Source organism: Egretta garzetta, unplaced genomic scaffold, assembly GCF_000687185.1.
Source record: "Egretta garzetta isolate BGI_Z169 unplaced genomic scaffold, ASM68718v1 scaffold133, whole genome shotgun sequence".
Classification (NCBI taxonomy): Eukaryota; Metazoa; Chordata; class Aves; order Pelecaniformes; family Ardeidae; genus Egretta; species Egretta garzetta.
Window position 1 is genome coordinate 3,496,223 of NW_009259111.1, and position 20,230 is coordinate 3,516,452.

At 37.6% G+C, this 20,230-nt stretch overlaps 1 protein-coding gene across 1 annotated transcript in view; it reads right to left on the reverse strand.

Annotated features, from left to right (window-relative positions):
* The window catches only part of PLEKHA7 (pleckstrin homology domain containing A7), a 144,625-nt gene extending 129,379 nt beyond the window's left edge, over nucleotides 1-15,246 (reverse strand). The window contains exon 1 of the mRNA XM_035891032.1: nucleotides 15,142-15,246. Within this exon, the coding sequence (XP_035746925.1) occupies nucleotides 15,142-15,246 (105 nt within the window). The remainder of the gene's footprint in view (nucleotides 1-15,141) is intronic.
* Between the last annotated feature and the right edge of the window lie 4,984 nt (nucleotides 15,247-20,230).

The following is a 20,230-nucleotide window of genomic DNA, read 5'->3' on the forward strand; positions in this document are numbered from 1 at the left end:
CTTTGGTCAGTTTGGGTTAGCTGTGCTAGCTGTGCTGTACTCCCAGCTTGTTATGCACCTGGGCGAGCAGGAGAAGCTCAAAAAGTCCTTGAGTAGTCTGAGCACTACTTGGCAACAACTGAAAACATCAGTGTGTTATCAACATTCTTCTGATACTAAATCCAAAACACAGCACTATGCTAGCTACTATGAAGAAAATTAACTCTATCCCAGCCGAAACCAGGACAGATCCCAAGTCCAGAGGTCAGGAATCCCAGCTTCCTCAGGAATCATTAGATTATCCCAAAAGTATAAAACCCATTTTGTTGCAGTTCAACCCATACAGCCAGGATGCCTGATCTACTGAGACAACGATGTTAAAAGCTTCAAATGATCAAACTAAATCTAGAGAAAGGAAGAAATTCCTGCTTCATCCATAAAAGTACAACTAGCAATACCTAAAATCTTGCCCCAAACTAAACTGAGGAAGACTTTGGTATATAAGCCTTACCCTTTCTCAGGGAAGAATCACAGAGAGAGAGAAAGCCTAGACTGGAAGGGATTTCAAGGCAATCATCTGGTCGAAGCTTCTGCTCGAAGCAAGGCCCTAGATTAGATGACCCAGTCATCCAAACTGAGTCTTGAATACTCCCAGCAATACTCCCAGCAAGGGAGATTCCACCTCTCCTCTAGGCAACCTACTCCAATGTTTAATTGTTCTCACAGTGAAGAATCACCTATCCTGGCTGATCAGGGATGATGGCAAAGGCTTGGAATGCTACATTTGGATAGCAGAGATGCTTATACAGCACCTTCAAGCCCCAAAGCACCTAAGCACAAGCCTTAACATTGACAGATTTTCTTATGAGTGCATTTGTCAAAAGTGGGAGGAAAAGAGGATAGGTTCACTAAGCTCTTACCTATGCTAGAAATAAATATTATGTTAAATGAAACATTAATACAGTTTTAACCAAGCCAACATAAGTAACCAGACTTGGCCTTAGAAAAGCTGACAAGAAAAATCACACTAGAATATATTTAGTTAAGAGGCACTCGCTCATTAGCACTTCAGCAAGGAAAGTAACGTATGGTGGCATTAGTCAGGGAGATACACATTTCCAGTATTTTGGGCCAGCCTTGCCTTTAATCTAACTAAAAGGTTTTGGCAGGCAGTTAAGAGCTGCCATTTGCAAACAGAGGTGTTATTTAGCATATTTATTAAGACATCGGCCCCTGCAATCATGTCATGACTTAAGAATGCCTGCTTTCATTTTATAAAGATGTTCTTAATATTCATAGTTTAAGAGAGAAAAGATGGGCCCTGAAGAGGCTCAGGAAACAGATATAAATATGTGGGTATAAAGAGTAGGAGCCCAGTAAATCGGGAAATCATTAAGCAATTCTACATGAGAAGTATAGATTCCAGGCATTCTACTGTACTCCACACAAAAATTATAATCAGGTCCACAAATATGCTATTTTAAAAATCCTCTTTTTTGCATTTCACTCAGAAGATTTTCCTAACTCTTAAACCCTATTTCCTTTGTATGTTCTTTTACCTCCCTGCCCCCCCCCCCGAAAAACTCGAAATTTGACCTTGTAGAGACTATAGCTCAAAATTAATTTAAATAAAATAACAACTGAAGTTCTTTGGCTTTGCTGTTTCTCAACTGCTCCATCTATCGCCCTGTTTCCATTCCTCTACTACATACCCTCAGAAAAATACACAAGCCATCTAAACTGTAGACATAAGCAGTGTAAAAACTTCTATTCAAGTTCTATATAGCTTATAAACAGATACTTAACGGCTGCCATACAAAACATTTAATGTAACTAGCATGAACAAGCAAAGGCTCTTTGGTCATTTTCTCACAAAGCTGTCGCAGTCCTTCTCAGTGAAGATCAAAAATACACACATGGAAAACCAACTAGTTGAGCCAAGCACGGTAAAGTCTTGAAGAAGAACTAGAGCAAGACAGTCACAGATGCCTGCACCAGCATCTCTAACTTGAGTGTAACTCGGCTTGAAGTTTTGCTATAGCACCACTGACAGTAACAGTTCTTCAGTAACTGTGGTTTGACTGAAAAAACCAAAACCATTTTTTGAAAGCTTAAATATTTACTTACAAATATCTTAGCTCATACGCAGAAAAGCACGATGAACAATAAAGACTTCAACAAACATCTCTCTTCTTTCCACACATACACTCAAAAACACTATACGCCAAGCATTCATCCTCTGTTTGTCAAATTTCTAAGGTTCCACGTTTGTACTAAATTATATAAGCAAACTGAGAACGAACAGATGAGCACTTTCTGCACTAGTGCAATAAGATGCTACAATTCCGACTTGCCTTTAAGGCTGCTGATTTACTTTCTTACAGCCATTCTTCACCAGATAGAACTACAAAGGAAACCAATGCAAAAGCTGACCAAAAGCCATGCTTAATAAACCTTCTAAATTTACTACAAAAAACAGTTTTAAACACCACTAGACTGGAAGGAAGAGCTCCCATTCGGAGGGCTCTCGACAGGCTGAAGAAATATGCTGACAGAAACCTCATGACATTCAACAAAGACAGATGCAGGCTCATGCACCTGGGATGGAATAAGCAGATACAGCAGTAAAGGGCTGGAGGCCAACTGGCTAGAAAACAGCTTTGTACTAATGGACCTATAGGTCCCAGCGAAGAAGCTGAACATGATTTATTTATTACACAATTTTCATTCTAGATCTTGACCTCTCCACTACATTACAACAGGGAAATGCAGAAAACAAACAAAAAAAGACAGAATCTACACCAGGAGATTATTACACACCTTTAAGTTTTCTAGAAGCAGTACCAGGAAAGCAGGGGAAAGGAACAGATAGTCCTTGTCTCAAAAACATGGACTAGCTTATCAAACTAAGCTGGTTCACTGATAAGGACAGACATGCTCTTGCAGAAAAGCACAGACTAACAGAAACACAACATACTTTGCCAACTAGAAGTTCCTTGTCCCTATCACCTGGAAACAGGTCTGGCAAAAATCAGTGTCAACATCTTCTGTGGTTTCCAAAAAAGACCCTCTTAACACACAGAGCTCCCTCGGTACTTCAGCTGCATTCTCCAGAAGACTACCACACTTCCATTACTTTCAAGAAGCTGAGTGTTCACATTGGGAATAAAGATGAAGCTTTAGCAAAGACAGAAACACAAAAGTAAAAACACAGTTTTGATGCTCATTGACTGAGAGAGGTATAAACATTGAGCTGTTAGAAGATTTAGAAATTATTTCAACTTTTACAATATATGACATTCCTCTAACAGACTTGGATAAAAATTTTTTAAATTATATTTTATTTCAATATTGCTGTTCTCTCATTGTCTCAGGGATACTCATGAACCCTAGATGTAACCATACATCCTTGTATTCTACAGATTCATCAAGGAATTTTCTTGGCTTAAACCTGTATTCTTTAAAACATACTTCTAAAGATCAAGTTCTATACTTTTCCTGACTGCCATTTCTGAAGATAGATTTTTTCTAAATTTGATTCTGTTGTTTGCTTCTGTAACTTTACTTTTTCTCTGAACTCTTTTTCCAATACTGCAAATTCTAGCCCCCCATCAAAATAGAGGCACCTAAAATAGCTGTCATCTTGCATGAATTACAATCTGGTATTTCCAGTGAGGACAAAATGCAGAGAATAGAGTGCATGACAGGCATAGAATTGTTGAGGTTGGAAAAGACCTTTAAGATCATTGAGTCCAACCTTCACCCTAGTACTGCCAAGTCCACCCACTAAACCATGTCCCTAAGCACCACATCTACACGGCTTTTAAATACGTCCAGGGATAGAGACCCAACCACTTCCCTAGGCAGCCTGTTCCAATGCTTGACAACCCTTTCAGTGAAGAAATTTGTCCCGATATCCAATCTAAACCTCCCCTGGTGCAACTTGAGACCATTTCCTCTCATCCTATTGCTTGTTACTTGGGAGAAGAGACCAACACCCACCCCATTACAGCCTCCTTTCAGGTAGCTGTAGAGAGAGATAAGGTCTCCCCTCAGCCTCCTTTCCTCCAGTCTAAACAACCCCAGTTCCCTCAGCCACTCCTCACAAGACCCTTCATCAGCTTCGCTGCCCTTCTCTGGACACGCTCCAGCACTTCAACATCTTTCTTGTAGTGAGGGGCCCAAAACTGGACACAATATTTGAGGTGCGGTCTCACCAGTGCTAAATACAGGGGGACAATCACTTCCCTGTCACTGCTGGCCACACTATTTTTGATACAAGGCAGGATACTATTTGGCCTTCTGAGTCCTATAAAGATTTTTTACTTTTACATTAGGCAGTATTCTGTTATTTAGAAATCCTTGCAAGTGATACACTGGAGCTTAAATTTGCAATTATCTCTCACTGATTATATGCCATAATCACAGCCACATTCTACCCATTCAGTTTCTTCATAGAGATGAAAGTTTGTTACCAACTCCATCACTCCCAAAACCACAAAAATAGACACACTTTGTCAAATACAACACTTAGCGCTTAACAAATATTTTTAAGTTTGTTATTAAAAAAAAAAACACCAAACAAACACAAAAATCCCAACAAAACACCAAAAATCAATTTACAATTCCTATGCTCTTTGTTGGATCTCGTTAAGAAAAAAGTAGGACAACATCGAAATTCACCACCTCAAGTTAGAAATATGAGTTTGTTTTGCCATCTGTGGAAACTGTGGTATTGACTAGTTGCAAAATAAACATCAATAAACCCAATAAAAGGCTTCCTTCCTAGATCTTTGCAAATAACACCATTAGCATAAAAAGCAGACAGTAGAAGATTGCAAATTAGCTGCAGTTTTCAACGTGACTACATAAACATTTGAAGAACAATAACCAATTCATCTTACTTATTCAAATGAATCATTTCAGTTTGCTCACCAGGAACTATATATGGTCGGGTAATACTTCTGCTTTCTGGGATACATAGAAGCGTGTCTCCTCTAAGTTCGTTTAAGCCACAAATACTTTGAGAACAGTCTCCAGCAACACAATCCCATTCTCTACCTTGGCAATAAATGTCTTCTGTTGAGCTGTAGGAAAGGCGTGCCATCTTGCAGGAAGGGCTCCCATTGCATACATCTTTACAATTAAGCTGGTCTTTCTCAAAGCTGTTAAGCAACACATTTTGTTAAATGTCATACCAAATGCATTCCATGAGATGGAATGTACGTGGTGTCCCTGCAGAAAGTACATCCTCCCACCACAGCTGTAGATTTGAATGTTCCTTTGTATTCCTTGTTTGGAAAAAAGGGAAAAAACTATGCAATTTTTTACAAAAGTAACTCTCCATGCACCAAAACAATGGCTTGGTATTTTGCAAAGGTCTTGAGAAGGAAATTTACTCAGTTTCCCCATCTCAAAGGATAGCAAAACAATCCAAGTGCCAAGCACTATCACATCTCTACAGAAAAGTCTATGTATATACCATAAATATGTATCAGAACACATCAGTGATCTAGCCTGGGTGCCTGCACATCCTTATATAACACTCAGACTCCATAAATTGTACTCTAAACAATGTTAAAAGCATGTGTATCTGTATTCAAAACTCCACAAGACATTCACTGTCTCTAAGCGCTTGTAAAGTGCCCATTTTTAAAACAAAAGTTTAATGCTCTTCCAGTAAAGCTTAAACAAAGATGATGTTTATCAAATTGTTAATTTTTCCTATCTCTGTCAAAGGATTTTTGACATGGCAACTTCAATTCAAATTTCACATGAAATCCAAGGTAAGCTTTCACAAATAAAACTATCCAATTTTAATTGTACATTGTTTTTACTTATCTGGAGTTATTTTAGTTCTGCTCAGTGATGTGACAGGCGTAAAAAGCAAAGGCTAGGTATGAGATATTTAAGAAAATTAATGTAAAAAAAAGTAAAATAAAATTAATTACCGCAGATGTGACTGACGTGTATAAACCAAATTCTTTAAGGACAACTGCCCAATCTCCAGGAATGTTTAGTCTTTTAGGAGATCTAAATCTCTAAGACGTGCTCTACTTAATTCTCATCTGCCATGCAGTTCCACTGAATGTATAATTTTCTGAAGAGCTTACGTCCAACTAAGATCCCATTGTTGGAAAGGAACAGTCCCGACATCCTGCTTTCCCAATGCTTCCTCTGCACCAGCACCGGTGCTTGTGAAGCCATGCAGGAGAGCGAAGGGCAAGTTTTTTAGCTGAAATCAGTCTCTCATAGGACGTGGGTTTTAGCTAGATCAAAGAAGTGAGCTAAAGCATCAGGCTGCTGACCAAGTGTTCCAGGACTGGTCAGGAAAGGGCTGCAAAGGAAAGATACAGCGGAAAGGTTGGCATCCCTTTCATTCGCAGCTCCTGTTTAGATTAATCTAAGCCCCTCATTGGAACATACTAGCTGGTCAATTCGTGTTGTTCTCATCCACAGCAATCAGGATAGGACTTCACACCTTCTTCTTCTAATGAAAGTGAAGGAGTTAAATTAATTGGCCTCTAACTCAGCCATGTCCAAAACTCACCAAAGTCAGCAAGCTTCAGATTAGACCTCTAATGACCCAGAGTGGTGAAAGCACATAATTTACTTTTCTTGTCCTTTGTTTCTACAGAAATACTCAGAAACAGGCACATGTTAATTCCTTTGACTCTTCCACTCCCACACACTGGATACAAGTAGCCCACTGTCTGGTGGCAACAACTACTTCAACCAAGTACATAACCCCCCTCACCAATAGAAATAGTAATCTAAGAAAGACATTCCTGCCAAGTTTTAAGAAGCAAGAAGAAAGTTTTCAGGGCACCATTTAGAACTTCTCAGAATGCATAACCCATATGCCTATGATGGGGCGAGGGGAGTGAACTTGGGAAATGGTACCAAAAAGAAGAAAAAAGTACAAAACTACCCAAGGTCAGTTGTTTTCAAAAGTCTTGGTTCTTCTGCCCATACATTTTATAACCTGAAAAAGGCAAAGACACCTATTGAAGTGAAGAAAAAAAAAAAAAATTGAGTTTTTCAACAATATAACTCTCATAATAGGTACTGCAGTACCCTGAATGCTTTATTTGTGGATTTTCTGACTTTAAGCACTCTAGTTCTTTGTCTTTCACTTAGATACTCCTACTGACAGTATTTTGTTAGCTGTTTGGGATTGGAAAGCTCACAGCAGCTACTGTCACAAATAAGAAGCAAAACTAGGGACTTTGATGAACAGCTTAATTGTATGCAGGCAAAATGCATTTTAGAGCCAAACTGAACACAGCAAAACAGCAAGATATCTGAATTAGTGTTCAGATTGTTCTATTTGGAATCAAAACTTTGATTAATCCCAGAGAGTATCTCAACTAAATAAGAACAACCCAGGAAATGTTACAACACAGAAGCAACTATCCACTTTGAAAGAATAAGATGAATTTTTAAAAAGACAACACTACTGTTTTCTTTTGTAAATACTTGTTATTCCATCAATCCCAGACTAGTAGGAAACCGAAAACACTGCCTAGCAAGGAGAAAGTTCTTCCCTCTGACCCAAATCAACAAGCCCAAAAATTGACAAGTAGGTATTCATTTTAGGATCTTTACTGAAAGCATTTAAGAAAGAAAAGTTCTTTACCCAGAACAGCTACAGAGGTAAATGACTTTTCTAGTCCTGTACCAAAAAACCTACCAAGTACTGGCTGCGTAAGTAGGTAGAAAGCAGCTGCACAGTAAGTTCCCACATAAGACGTGGTGTGGGATTTATTTCTTACGTCTCTGAACCTCAGTACCTGAGCTAGTGATTGCATTGCAGTCCGCTGCATTTCACAGTGGAAAGAAAGGGAATTTGGGGCAACAATTTGTCTGACCTATTTTAGACGTCAACTTTAAGACAGATGAAGTTGCCCTAGAAATGCCTTTACTCTGCTACCTATAAATGAACCTGAAAGTGATTTTCTCAGGTGTTACAGATATCTACAGCTGGACAAAAAGTAAATCTGTATATGATTTCTAGCTAATGGCTTCAAGACCATAACAAATACATAAGACATGCATGAAGGTACCAAAGAAAAGCCATGGGAGACCATATCACATCACAGATTTGGCTGAGCTGGCTAACTGGGCAATCATATAATAACCGAGTGCCCACAAGACCAAGGGTAGTTTGACAGATGGCATAGCTTTCAGAATAGACATTTCAGTTTACACGCTTATCCTTTTGGCAGCTGCAATCTCATGGTTTTATCGGCACACATGGCTTCTGGGCATCCTTAGCACAATCTCTCTTTCCCATCTTATGAGGTAAGAAACCCTATAAGAACACTAAGAACAGGTTTTCAGCATTCTTGGTGAAGACAGCTCTAGAAACTACCCACTGTAAAAATGTAGAGCAGTCCTAAAACACAATCTTAGTGAATAACATTGCATAAGGAATGAAAGATGCCAGAAGGCAGAACCAAAACTGTACTTTTACTAAAGTAACATTCAACAATTAAGAAGCCTGGTTAAAACTGATCCTACTCTATTTTTCATGAACGCTTTGCTTCTTTATGTTAAACAAACTGCAGTGCAATTAAAAAGCATTTAAATTATCTGAGATACCTGTATTTATGAACTCTAGTGTAAAATAGATCTCTGTAAAACTTGGTAATGGATAGGACAAAAAAATAAATTAATCTCAATTTACATGTTTTAATACAACTGTATTGTCTGGCTTTAGAGATATGTATGCTTGTATTTATATACATATTATATATATTTATAAGTATTCATCCAATTCTTCTGTTTATTCTTCAGCCAAGATCAGCATACTCCTTAACACCCTCAAATCACATAGTATTCATTCTGATACACACACAACTTTGCAACATTCACTGAATACCTGGAAGTTTCTCTCTCATAAAACTTGCATATATAGTACAAAAAATTTTAAATTAAATATATGTGCATATATGTATATATTAAATGCTGTTCAGGAAGTGCTATTGCAGCATATTTTACAAACAAAATTGTGCCAAGAGGTTTACAGAAATAGAGACTAACTTTTAGATTAGAGCCTTCAAGATCAGATTATTTTAGGAATATCCAAGAACCTAAAGGAAGTGGGCACCATTAGAACTAATCTATGCCTAATCTGAGAAGTCATTTAAATGGTTAAATTGGTATCACAAGAAAGTCTTGCCAAGGAGCATTTATCCATCTTCTAAGGCCGGACCGCAGCTTGCGCTAGATCAGCAGGGAGTATGGTAGTCATGTATAGCAGGACTCCTTTGGAAAGGATTTAATAGAGGAAGGCATTACACACTGTGTAACTTCCAAATACACATGGGGATAGTACACTGAAATATAATTTGACTATTTGATTCTATCTGTAACAGTCACATAGAATATTTAAAAGAGTTGGTTCAAACACCAAAGCTGAAAAAAAAAAAACAAACCCAAAACCACACAAGCATTTAGTCACTATACTGAAGGAGACGATGACTAAAAGTAACTAGTTTGGAATGACAAGATTTGGGGGTGAGAGGGAGAAATGGAATCTGAAAGTAGTGAGAGGGGGGAAAAACACAACAAGAAACAAATAGAGAATAACAAATGCTCTGCCTGATAAATAAATCTTACCCGATATACCTCCCACTTTCACTTCATTTTTCCAACAGAGATGCATACAAACATATAGCAAGCATGAATAAAAACTGCCCAAAGCTTAGTTAAAAACAGAGAAATACTGGTTTTAAGGTAGCTCTCCCAATACATTTCTGTCCCTTATTCCACTTATTACAGACCTTTACAAAAATCCAGAACTATACTGGCAACCACAGGCTTTGCTACAATTTCCACAAAGCCTGAAAGCTTAACTCTTTATCAAAACATTTGGCTATGTTAAAATACGGTATTTTCTATATAGACAGAAATTATGCTTCCTTTATAAAAATACCCTGTTTTAAAATGCAGAACTCTGACAGCCAAGCTTTCCCAGTTTTAATATATTCCCTAGCATACTTGAGAAAAAGTTAAACTGCAGGAGAAATGCACATCAAGAATGTAACGACATACAAGAATGAATCTGTAACAAGCCCAGGTTTTATGAGAGTGTAACTACATTAATTTTCAAGACATTTAGCTTTTTCTGTAGACTCATTTGAGTGACCCATTATTTACCATTCCTCATTTTCCATCCATTAAAATTTCACTTATGAATACTTCTCACAACCGTCAGCACACTCGGCTTACTTGAAAGGCTACTGTTAAAAGCTCATATAAAAGGAAAGGATAGAGACAGATACTGCGGATTTAGCTCAGAGAACAGAAACAGTTTCTGGAAAAAGTCAAGGCATGAGATTTAAAGGTGACAGAATAAGCCTTTAATTATCATTCAGCAGATCATCCAAATATGCTAATTTATTAGTGCGCAAGTAAATATTTGGTTTTCCTCTATGTCCCACACAATTTTTGCCTCCGATCTTTACATATATTTGCTAATACTTACTATTTACAGGTAATTTGGTAGAAAACCCATCACAATGGATGACACGTATTTTGGCAAAACATCATATGCAAGGAGGACTCACTGGAGGGAAGGGTGGCGGGATCTCAAAAGTGTAGTCTGAAATTCAGTACCTTGGTTATAAGCAAGATAGGAGATTCTCAAACTGCCACCTTTGACTTTTAGTTTAAAAGATGAGCACTTCAGCAATCATTTTAGGAGAGCAACAGGCACATCCACAGCTACAGAATTAATAGGAAGAAATGCTATAAAACATCTTACTCCTTCACACTGTAATGTTTCCCTCCGTGTTTCCTTCTATGCATAGGCTCAGTGAACACTGTTCTGACTTAGTGATACCTCTTCTGCCTTTGCTGGATTCTCAGCTTTCTTGTCCTGGCCACTGAGGTCCAGCACTTCCCAACACAGATCAAACCACTGTTTACACATTCCTACATTTCTTCTGCGTGGCTGCTGAATACAGTATCTCCATTACTTTTTCAGCTGATTACAACTCAGATAACTGAATGGAACTTATGAGGCACACGTAATGAGAGTTAATTATATTCACATGATGCAACTGAATTTGTGGTCACACAGAATCTCAGCTACTGTAACAATTACAGAGAGCTAGCAAATCCTCATGCACAAAGCAACAAGTGTATTACAATGCCATTAAAAGAGGTAAGCCAGGACAAACATGCACATCAGTACTACCGTAAGGCGTACTAATCTAAATCGTGGAGAGATAGTTTACCTAAGTCCTCTACATAAAATTAAAGGCACATATACAAAACCAACATACCATCTTTCCACAAAGTTTTAGATGACAATCTAATTACATAAGAAACACATATAGTTATTATATTCTTGAGAAATAAACAGCAATAACTATTTTCTCCGTTTGAGTAGTTTAGCTATATAAATTTGATCTTTTTTTAGTATTGAGAGAAGCCCAGCTTTAGTAAGATTCAAAACTGTGAACACACAATCTATCATCTAATTTCATTATTTAGCTTAAAAACAAAAGGCCTAAACAAATGCCTCAAAATGGATGACAAATTTGATCATTAACTGCTAAAGAAATTCCATTTTCTAAAAAGGTACTGTCAAGGTCACCAGCTGAACCATGACCAAATAATGTTTATATTCATTAGCCAATCTGGCCATCATCTGTTACATTTCAAGATTCCCTCTCCCATAATAACTGTGAGGCCAGTAAACGCAATTGCCCCCTCTATAACAGTGTACATAGCTAGTGTATAGACAGTACAGGCACCTTTATTTTGTGCCAAATATAATAAATAATGTGGAGATGAAGTAGAAAAAAAAAACAAAACAAATACATATGCTAAGTAATAGGAAAAACAACTTTTATTGTTTTTAACAAATTCATTATTCTCCTATTTATTAAATATTTGTAGGAGAGACTTTATAAAGAAGCAAAACTTTGACAGACTGTTATTAATTGTTCTGGTTTTATTACTTTAAGTGCAGAAATTGCAAGCCATTCATATGTTTAAGGAATACACGCAAAGATATTTACTGCCAGTCAAATAGATATTGTCTCCAGGTTAAGTAAAACTGTTCTCCATTTCTTTCTCCTTTTCAAAACCAGAATTTCACAAAAGTACAATGCCTGTGGTGAGATACTGTGCTCTCTACACCAATTTTGTCCGCAACAGAATGGCAGCACAGGACATATTCCAAAGCACTGCAAGTAAGAACATGTGCATCATGGCCAAATTAACATTCCTAGGATTTGGCCCTGGGCATTAAACCACAAAGCAGACATGTTCTAGTTATAGCCTGTAATGCTATATTGTTTGTTTTGACCACTACTGTATTTTTTCCACACCAAGTGATACAGTAGTCACATACGTAAAATGGGGACTAATGTTTACTCATTTATAGACCAGTATACAGCAGAGTAATCTCCTAACAACTCCTTGGAAAAGCTCATGTCCAAACATTATATGTTGAGGAGCAGTCACTCAGGTTCTGTACACATCCCTCCACTAATTCTTTCCTTCTACTGTTACAAATCGCAAAAAGTAAACATTTCTTGGGCAGCACGTAAACATACCATTCACTGTTCTAAGTAGTTCCAAAACATAAAAAGCATGTACAAATTAAAATGTTTCAAACAATTGTTTTTCTCAAGAAGTTATAGTGTTAAATTAGAAGACTATTATGAAAAATATCCAGCCTATAAAGTACAATCTATTCAAAAATCAATCATCTTAGCTGAAGATATTATTTTCCAAAGGCATTCTAAAAGCACCAGAAGTTAAACATCATTACTTGAAAAGCGCCATTTACATTACACATACGAACAAAAGCAATCATTGTCTTGTCTGAATAAGCCTGACTGCAAATACTTTATACTACAACAGGCCCTTTATTGTACTATCCAAGAGCTTTACCAATTTGAAGTAACACTGAAGTTTTAGTGGAACTTCCCTGGAATCTACTGCTTGATTTGTTGGATAGGTCTCCACTGGAAATATTTACTACTAGCAGCATCTTTGTAAAACCTTACCATCCAAAAGGTGACTTCTGACAAGACATTTAATGTCTTATTTTCCACAAATCCAGCGTGTTTTTTTCCTAACATGTATGGATGCAAGTTCTGTAGTTCTATGCTGATGCAAATGTTAAGTCTTGTCATTTCTACACGTGCATGTGTGGGAAGAGGGAGGGTATGTTTGTTTTTAAATACAGCTAGCACAACTTGTCATACTTCCCAGACTCTAGATTTAGAACAGAAGGATTTTTGAAAAGTGTTTTATTGGCACTATGAGTTCCAAGTCATGTATGTATCTGCAGGCAAGTACATCTGTTGCATAGGTGTGTATCTTTGGACTTCTACCAGCTTCCCCTGCAGTTTAACACCAATTTACAGAAGAATTTATAGAGGAAAACAACAGAGATTCCATGAGTAATCCAGGCCAAGCCTCAATTAAGATTTTCAAAATATTAATTACTCGGTGCCAATTATGACAGTACTTCTTATATTAACATGCTTTAAGAATCCAAGAAGGGCTAGATAAAGACCAAATACTTAGACTTCATTCATTTTATTCAACAGAGTCTCTCTATAAGCATGTATAAACCCAAATCTCCAGCAGCTTTCTACATTTTTGACTGTTGCCCCTAACACTGCGAAAAGAATAGAGCTTCACTTTGGAACTAGTTCTTTTTGCATTTCTACGCAAAAACAAGCAAAAAGGTTTAAAAATAGAAATAGGTAAAATGTTTGTAATTGCCATCCTAACTCTTTCTAATGACAAAACACTGTTCCTTAAGGGTGAACAATAGGAGTTACCAGCACATGCACCTCCTCATTGCAAAAAGATTAAAATTGTGTAACAGCCTCAAAATGAAGTTGTTAGAAGACACAGAAGCATTGCAGAATCCAGTTTAAAAAAATAAATGTTACCCTTTCTTTCAGCATGTATTCAGTTTGCTATTTCTTCTTTCAAAGTACACGCATTACAACAGTGCTTTCACATACTGGTTTTTTATTTTCCAAAAAAAAGGCAGTAAAGCAGATTTTCTTTTAAAGGGGAAAAAAAAAAAAAGAACAACTAACCAAGCAATGAAGTAATCAGATTATTGGCAAGTAAGCCACAAAAACAGGCACATCATATACAGAAGCACATAAATTTGAGAAAAAATATGCAGCACAACAAAAAAAAAAATTTCTCAATATAAAACTACCTCAGCAGAAGAATTAATGTTTTTCCTAATGAACCATGCCAAATCTAACTGAACAGCATTATTATAGATAAGCATTCACATTATTTAACTGATGTGCAAAAATTACTAGTGCCACCACACCACTCCACATAAAGTATTCAGAAGGCTTCAACCATCCTTTGAATAATCATGCAGAGATGCTGCAGAACTGAATGATAAAAACACGGTTGTCTATCTCCCTGACACAGAGCATACCACTGACTTTTAAAGGCACAATTTCAGTACAATTTTCATTTACAAATTGGAGTACTTTAGAACGTTAACACAACAGCAAAAAATGCTGAGTGACTGAAGTAAATAAAGCTAAAGATATTTCATAACTAAAGTTTTTATGGACAGAGATCTGGTATTATCTTTGAAACTAATAATGCATGGGTTGGTTATTAAAGAAATAAAAGTTTTTTTTTCTTTGTGAATTCACTTTTGAAATGTGAATTTGGCGGAGCAAAAATTACATTAAAACAATCTAGCCAAATTTTGCTGCAGATAGAATTTTTGTGTCAACTTTGCAAATTCACAATGTTGTTTTTCTAGTATTTGCTAATGTTTTCGTCCTAAATTTGGCCCACCAACCTGAGAGCATGAACAATGTTTCTCAAGCCTTAAATTGCCACATTTTAGAAAACAAACAAACCAAATCCTACTGTAATTATGTTTTCTGTTCAGCGAGAACAGAAAGCCCCTGAAGATTAGTTGAGCTGGCATAACAAACCGAACCTGCCAGAACAATTCATCTAGTTTATATGCTGTTCCTTGCAGCTGAAATTTCCTGAGGAATGCTCAAAACCAGACATATTTCAACTTTTCCGGCGTTCTGCTCCTGCAACTCTTATGACTAAAGAGCCCCCTTATCACATAACAGGTTTGAGAATCAAGATAAAGAACCAAAGCGCATGAATGTATCCTCTCACCTGAGAAGAGCACACGCAGGAGGACGCCGCCGTATTGTTAAGAGGATATACACTCACGGGCAACAGGCACACGCACGTCCCAGGCACATGATGAAGCAATCGCATGCAGGCATCCTCATCCACAAGGAGGAAACAACAGGCATAGGTCTTCCAGGGCTTACTGAAAGAAACTGTGGCTCATCCCACTACAAAGGGTGGGCATCTCTGAATTAAATGGCAAGTCAAACTTACTACGCACATTTTTTTCTCCCATTTACAGTATTACTGAACTAAACTAGTAATAAAATGCAAACTCTGTACAATGTTAGCATGACGATATCTTGCATTATTTAAAGCACTTTACATTGTTGTATTTATAGTACATTTCCTCTAGTTTTACGAGTCTTGAATTCCATATAAACAGAACAAAAGGAGACACTGTTCTTATGATCAGTCTTCCTCACTGAACCACATCATTTTAAGTTAATGGTCCTAAAAGGAAACGGTTCTAGCATCAAAGTTTCTTCAACATCCAGCTGAATTCTTTGTAATCAATACTAGGCAGATCGTTTAAATAAACTTCACCAGGCACAAAATTCTGAATCTAACACAATTCTATTTTGAATTCTCAGGCTTTATGTAATTACAAAAATCATTCAACAATTCCATGTTAAGTAGAACAAAGATCTCAAACTGTTCTTTCTTAGTTATGAAACTAAGGAGCTTGGAGAAGATGCATCATTTCAATTCTAGTTTTCAAGACCAATTCACGCAAAGTGAGGCATTTAAAAGCACATTTATTCCTTAATAGTTGCAGAGTTGGCACCAAAAATGCCCTCTTGTGGTACAGCAGAACCCTGCAGAGCCTGCTCTCAGTTCTTTCAACTTAAATTTTGCATGAATGTATTTCACAGGGCTTATTCTGAAATGAAAATGAGATAGGAAAGCCCATAAACTAAATTAAAACTGCAGACATTGTTCAGAGTTTACATGAATGCCTGAACTTAGTTTTTCTACGTGGTTCCTTCATTTTCCTTTTTTTCGATGTTAGTTTAAGTAGTGAGAACATCTGGTCCTTCCTGTAAATCTAAGCATAATCAAATTCTTGGGGAAAGCTGTTCTGGGAACAGAGCACTGTCACTTCGACAGATTCCTGAAAGAGGGACCTTTATGCTGTTTGGAATCTTTTATTAAAGAATGTTTGTAAAAACAGCTTCACTGGGAAAGTATCCATGCACTTTGACATCTCCAACAATAGGCAACAACTTGCAGGGCTGCCTCACTCTCATCCCCATGGACTACCAACTCTCAAAGGTGTACCACTGAACTTGAGAGGCACAATCAATGGGTAAGTGCAATGAACAGGCAGCTACCCAGCAGATTTGTTCTCCCATGGATAATTTTCTGTTAATAAAAAATGTGACCACAACAGCTTCAATTCCCTTATTTGAAAGCAGCATCTTTCACACAGGTTTTATTTTTGCTGCTTTTTAACTTTCAGTCTGCCAAAATGACGCTAACATAGCGGTTCATTTGCACGCAAACAAAAAAAAAAAAAACAACCACCACTAAGAAAGCCTTTCAACTGAGGCCAAACCTCAACAGCCACTGAAATCCTAATGCCCAGTGAGGAATGGGGCGGGGGGAGTCTCCCATCTTGCATCTACAATACAGCACAGTAAAGAGCACATTCTTTAACAGATCTCTCTTGGTTGCGTTTTCCCAACCGGTGGCAATTCAGGCTGCTGGGCAGGCTGCCAGATTATTCATGAGAGTAGTCACTAACAGCTTGTTTCCCTCGTCCTGCTCCTGTGTAAACAGTCTGCTGTGAAAGGTGTTACTCTGTTTTTTCAAAACACAGCTCAGGTAGGAAACAATTGTTTGTAAGCAGAGGAATACCCTATTTCAGCCACCAGTTAATCCGCAACAACCCAGAGCACGGCCACATTTCGTTAATGCGTGCTCATTGCAAGCCCTCGGATGGAGCTGGTAGTGGCATACGCAGCGCTGGGCAGCGGAACAGATGAGCAAATAGGCAAGTTCGAACGTGGTAAGTTTGAGAGGAAAAAACCCCACATTTTGGTCAAACAGGAAAATATTCAACTGATCTTTTTACCTCGGTGCAATAATTAAAAACGAGAGAAAAAAAACCCAGAAAACACACAACACTTTCACAACCTATTATAAACCCTCAATCAAGCCCAAAATTTCAGCTGGAATATTCAGGCAACCTTAGAAAACAACAAAATATTTTAATTACTTGAGTATCTGAAACAACTTCTTTTCAGACAGAAACCATCCATGTTTGCTTTATACAAAGGCATTTTCAAAGTTTTCAATTGAAGTTTCAAGTTCTGAGAAATTATTTTTTTAAATACTTGTTATAAAAACAACGTCTGTTTTAAAATAATCACTTAACCCTTAGCGAAATCTCTATGTCATTTAATCTATAAGAGCACAGATGTAAACTTAAAAAAGAAATCCGTTTTGACAGTGTCAGTGAGCTTTTTCTCAAAACGTGGTTTGTACGTGGCTGAGATGTAAATCTTCCCATGAAGAGACAGATGCACGCACTCTGGGCTTACTTGTATCCCATATTTTTGTAGCAGTCTGGGCCCCCCAGATGACAACACTTTACGCAATGGTCATGGAAACGCACTCATTGCTGAGACTGAACATACGAGCAGATTCCCTAGGCCAAAGCCCTGTTAGCCATGCTGCAAAGCTACTCAGATAGTTCAGAAAACACACAGCATTATGGCAAGAGAGTTTACCAACCCAGCATGACAACATGGGACATCAGCAGGATTCAAGATATTTTTTATCATTTTGCTCATGCAGCATTTCCAGTAAAGATTCTCAAAGAAAAGAAAATCAAGAGACATTAAGCTGCATTCTTCCAAGGGTAACAGCCCAACAGCCCTTTTCTTTCTCAGTACAACCAAATTTTTCATTCCTTTTGAAACCAATAAACCAGTATTTCCTTTCAGAGTTATCCTAACTTGTGTCTATTTTCTACATCCTGGTCTTGCTACCTAAAAGGAAAAGTTAACTATCAGACACTGAGTAAAACCAAGCCATAGGAAGATCTACAAAACCTGTTATCTGGTGGTCAAGATCCTAACCTATCAAAGCTGCCGTCTTTCCTACAGTTGTATGTAGTTCTCTTCCACTACCTGCAGAATATAAGAAAAACATATACATGTGTACACACCCACATAAAAGGTGCAGTATGGGTTGGGGAAGAAGAGAAAAAGAAATAACCGAGTTTCCTTATTACCTAAGAATAGCTATTAAGCCACACCTAAGACTGGGAGGGAGAAGTCTCCAATCAGGAGTATGCAGCCTTGCGAGGCTTCCTCTTCAACCAGCCTTCCTCGGACACACCGTTAGCAAAAATTCCTCTCTCCATAATTTAGTCCAGATCACTAACCCATGCTGTCCCAGGATGTCTGCAGTGCTCTTAGCCACCCTCTTTGTCTTCTAATCCTGGAAGGAAATTCCCAATCTCTGTACCCACCCACCTTGAGTCAGCAAGTCTCCCGTCCAGAGCACCAGCCTCCCCATTCAGGCGGAGAACACCATTTCCCAACCCCTACAGGAAATAACTCCTCACAATCCTTGAGCAAGTTGAATACTAAGAAGGTCTGTCATTTACAATTTCACTTCAGTGTATGCATGTTTAAACAAATGGTCACGAGTATCTCTGTTTTCTTGAAACTAGGAGCACTTTCCCCTCAGTTACAGTATCCACACCATCACCAGTACCAGTTGTGTAAGGAAGGAAAGTATTCAGCTGTCTGTTGTAGGTCCCTTTGTTGTTTGCAGCTACTCTGAGCAATTAAGACAACATACTATACAGGATATCCTTATACAAGTCAACTTTAAAAAGGCAGCCGTGACATTTAAGATAAGCTTCTTTAGCAGGCAACCTAAGGAGAAGCCTATACTTATAAAAAAAAAAAAAGCCATGTTATAATTAAGGACACACTAAGCAGTAGCCCATTTGAGTGGGTTGGTCTGCCTTCCTTCCAAGCAATCAAACCGTTGCTTTACAAAATAGAACATCTCTAAAAACTGGTTTTATTATAGTATTTTTACAGTTTATTTCCAGAGAAGCATTAACTAACTATAAACCTGTTTTTCATGCCCTGTAGAAACTGTTTTCAACAGCGGGGGCAGGGGGAGGTATCAACCTAAGATCTAGAAAGCTTTAAAGGACATTCCTCTCCTGCCATATTTCAGATTAAGTACAAAGTCCTTCCTCTAATTGTTAGACCTGTTGACAAGAAAATAGCCATCCTTAAAAAATAAAAAACTACATTAAAAGCTTCAATTTAAGAGTTACCATCGTCTATGTGAATGCCAAGTTCACGAAGAGAGTCTTTACCCCAATCAATGGTAAAGGTCCACGCTTTAAAAAAGAAGGAAAATTAAGAGAATAACATCTACAAGCTAAGTTTACTGCAAATCTCTAACTGACCTTTTAACAGCTGAAACAGCGTAAATTACAGGAAGGACTTAAAACAGAATTGTTCCTACCATTTTCCAAAGCTTTTGAAAAAGATACAATGTTTCTCTCCTAGCATCAACAAAAACACCCAATACAGAAATATTTCCTCAAAGGCATCTGTCTCACTAAGTAGCATATTTATACTGTTGTCTTCCAAAAATGGCAAGTGCTCACCTCTCAAAAGATTTATTCATCCATCCCAATACACAGAAAAAGCTTCCACTAGACAGTCTTTGACCACCTTGAGCTTCAAGCATACTTTTTGCAGGGGGGAGGGGAGAAGCTGTTAACTACAGCATTATAAGTGTACTTTAACATAAATGTATTTTGACACAAACTGATTAGGTAGAAGGAATAACTTCACTGACCAGACCTTCCAAGATTAGAGCTCTGCATCTTTCTTAAAAGAAGGGAAGCCACTGTAAAAGCAATTGCTATCTTAGATGGAATGATAAAAAGAAAAAATTTCACCTAATTTTAGTTATTTTTTTTATATTATATATAGCATTTAAAATTCCAGGGGTTTGTGTTTGGTTTTTTTTTCTAATAGCAGATGAAGTGTAAAGGCTTGCTTTTAAGACCTTGATGCCAGACCAC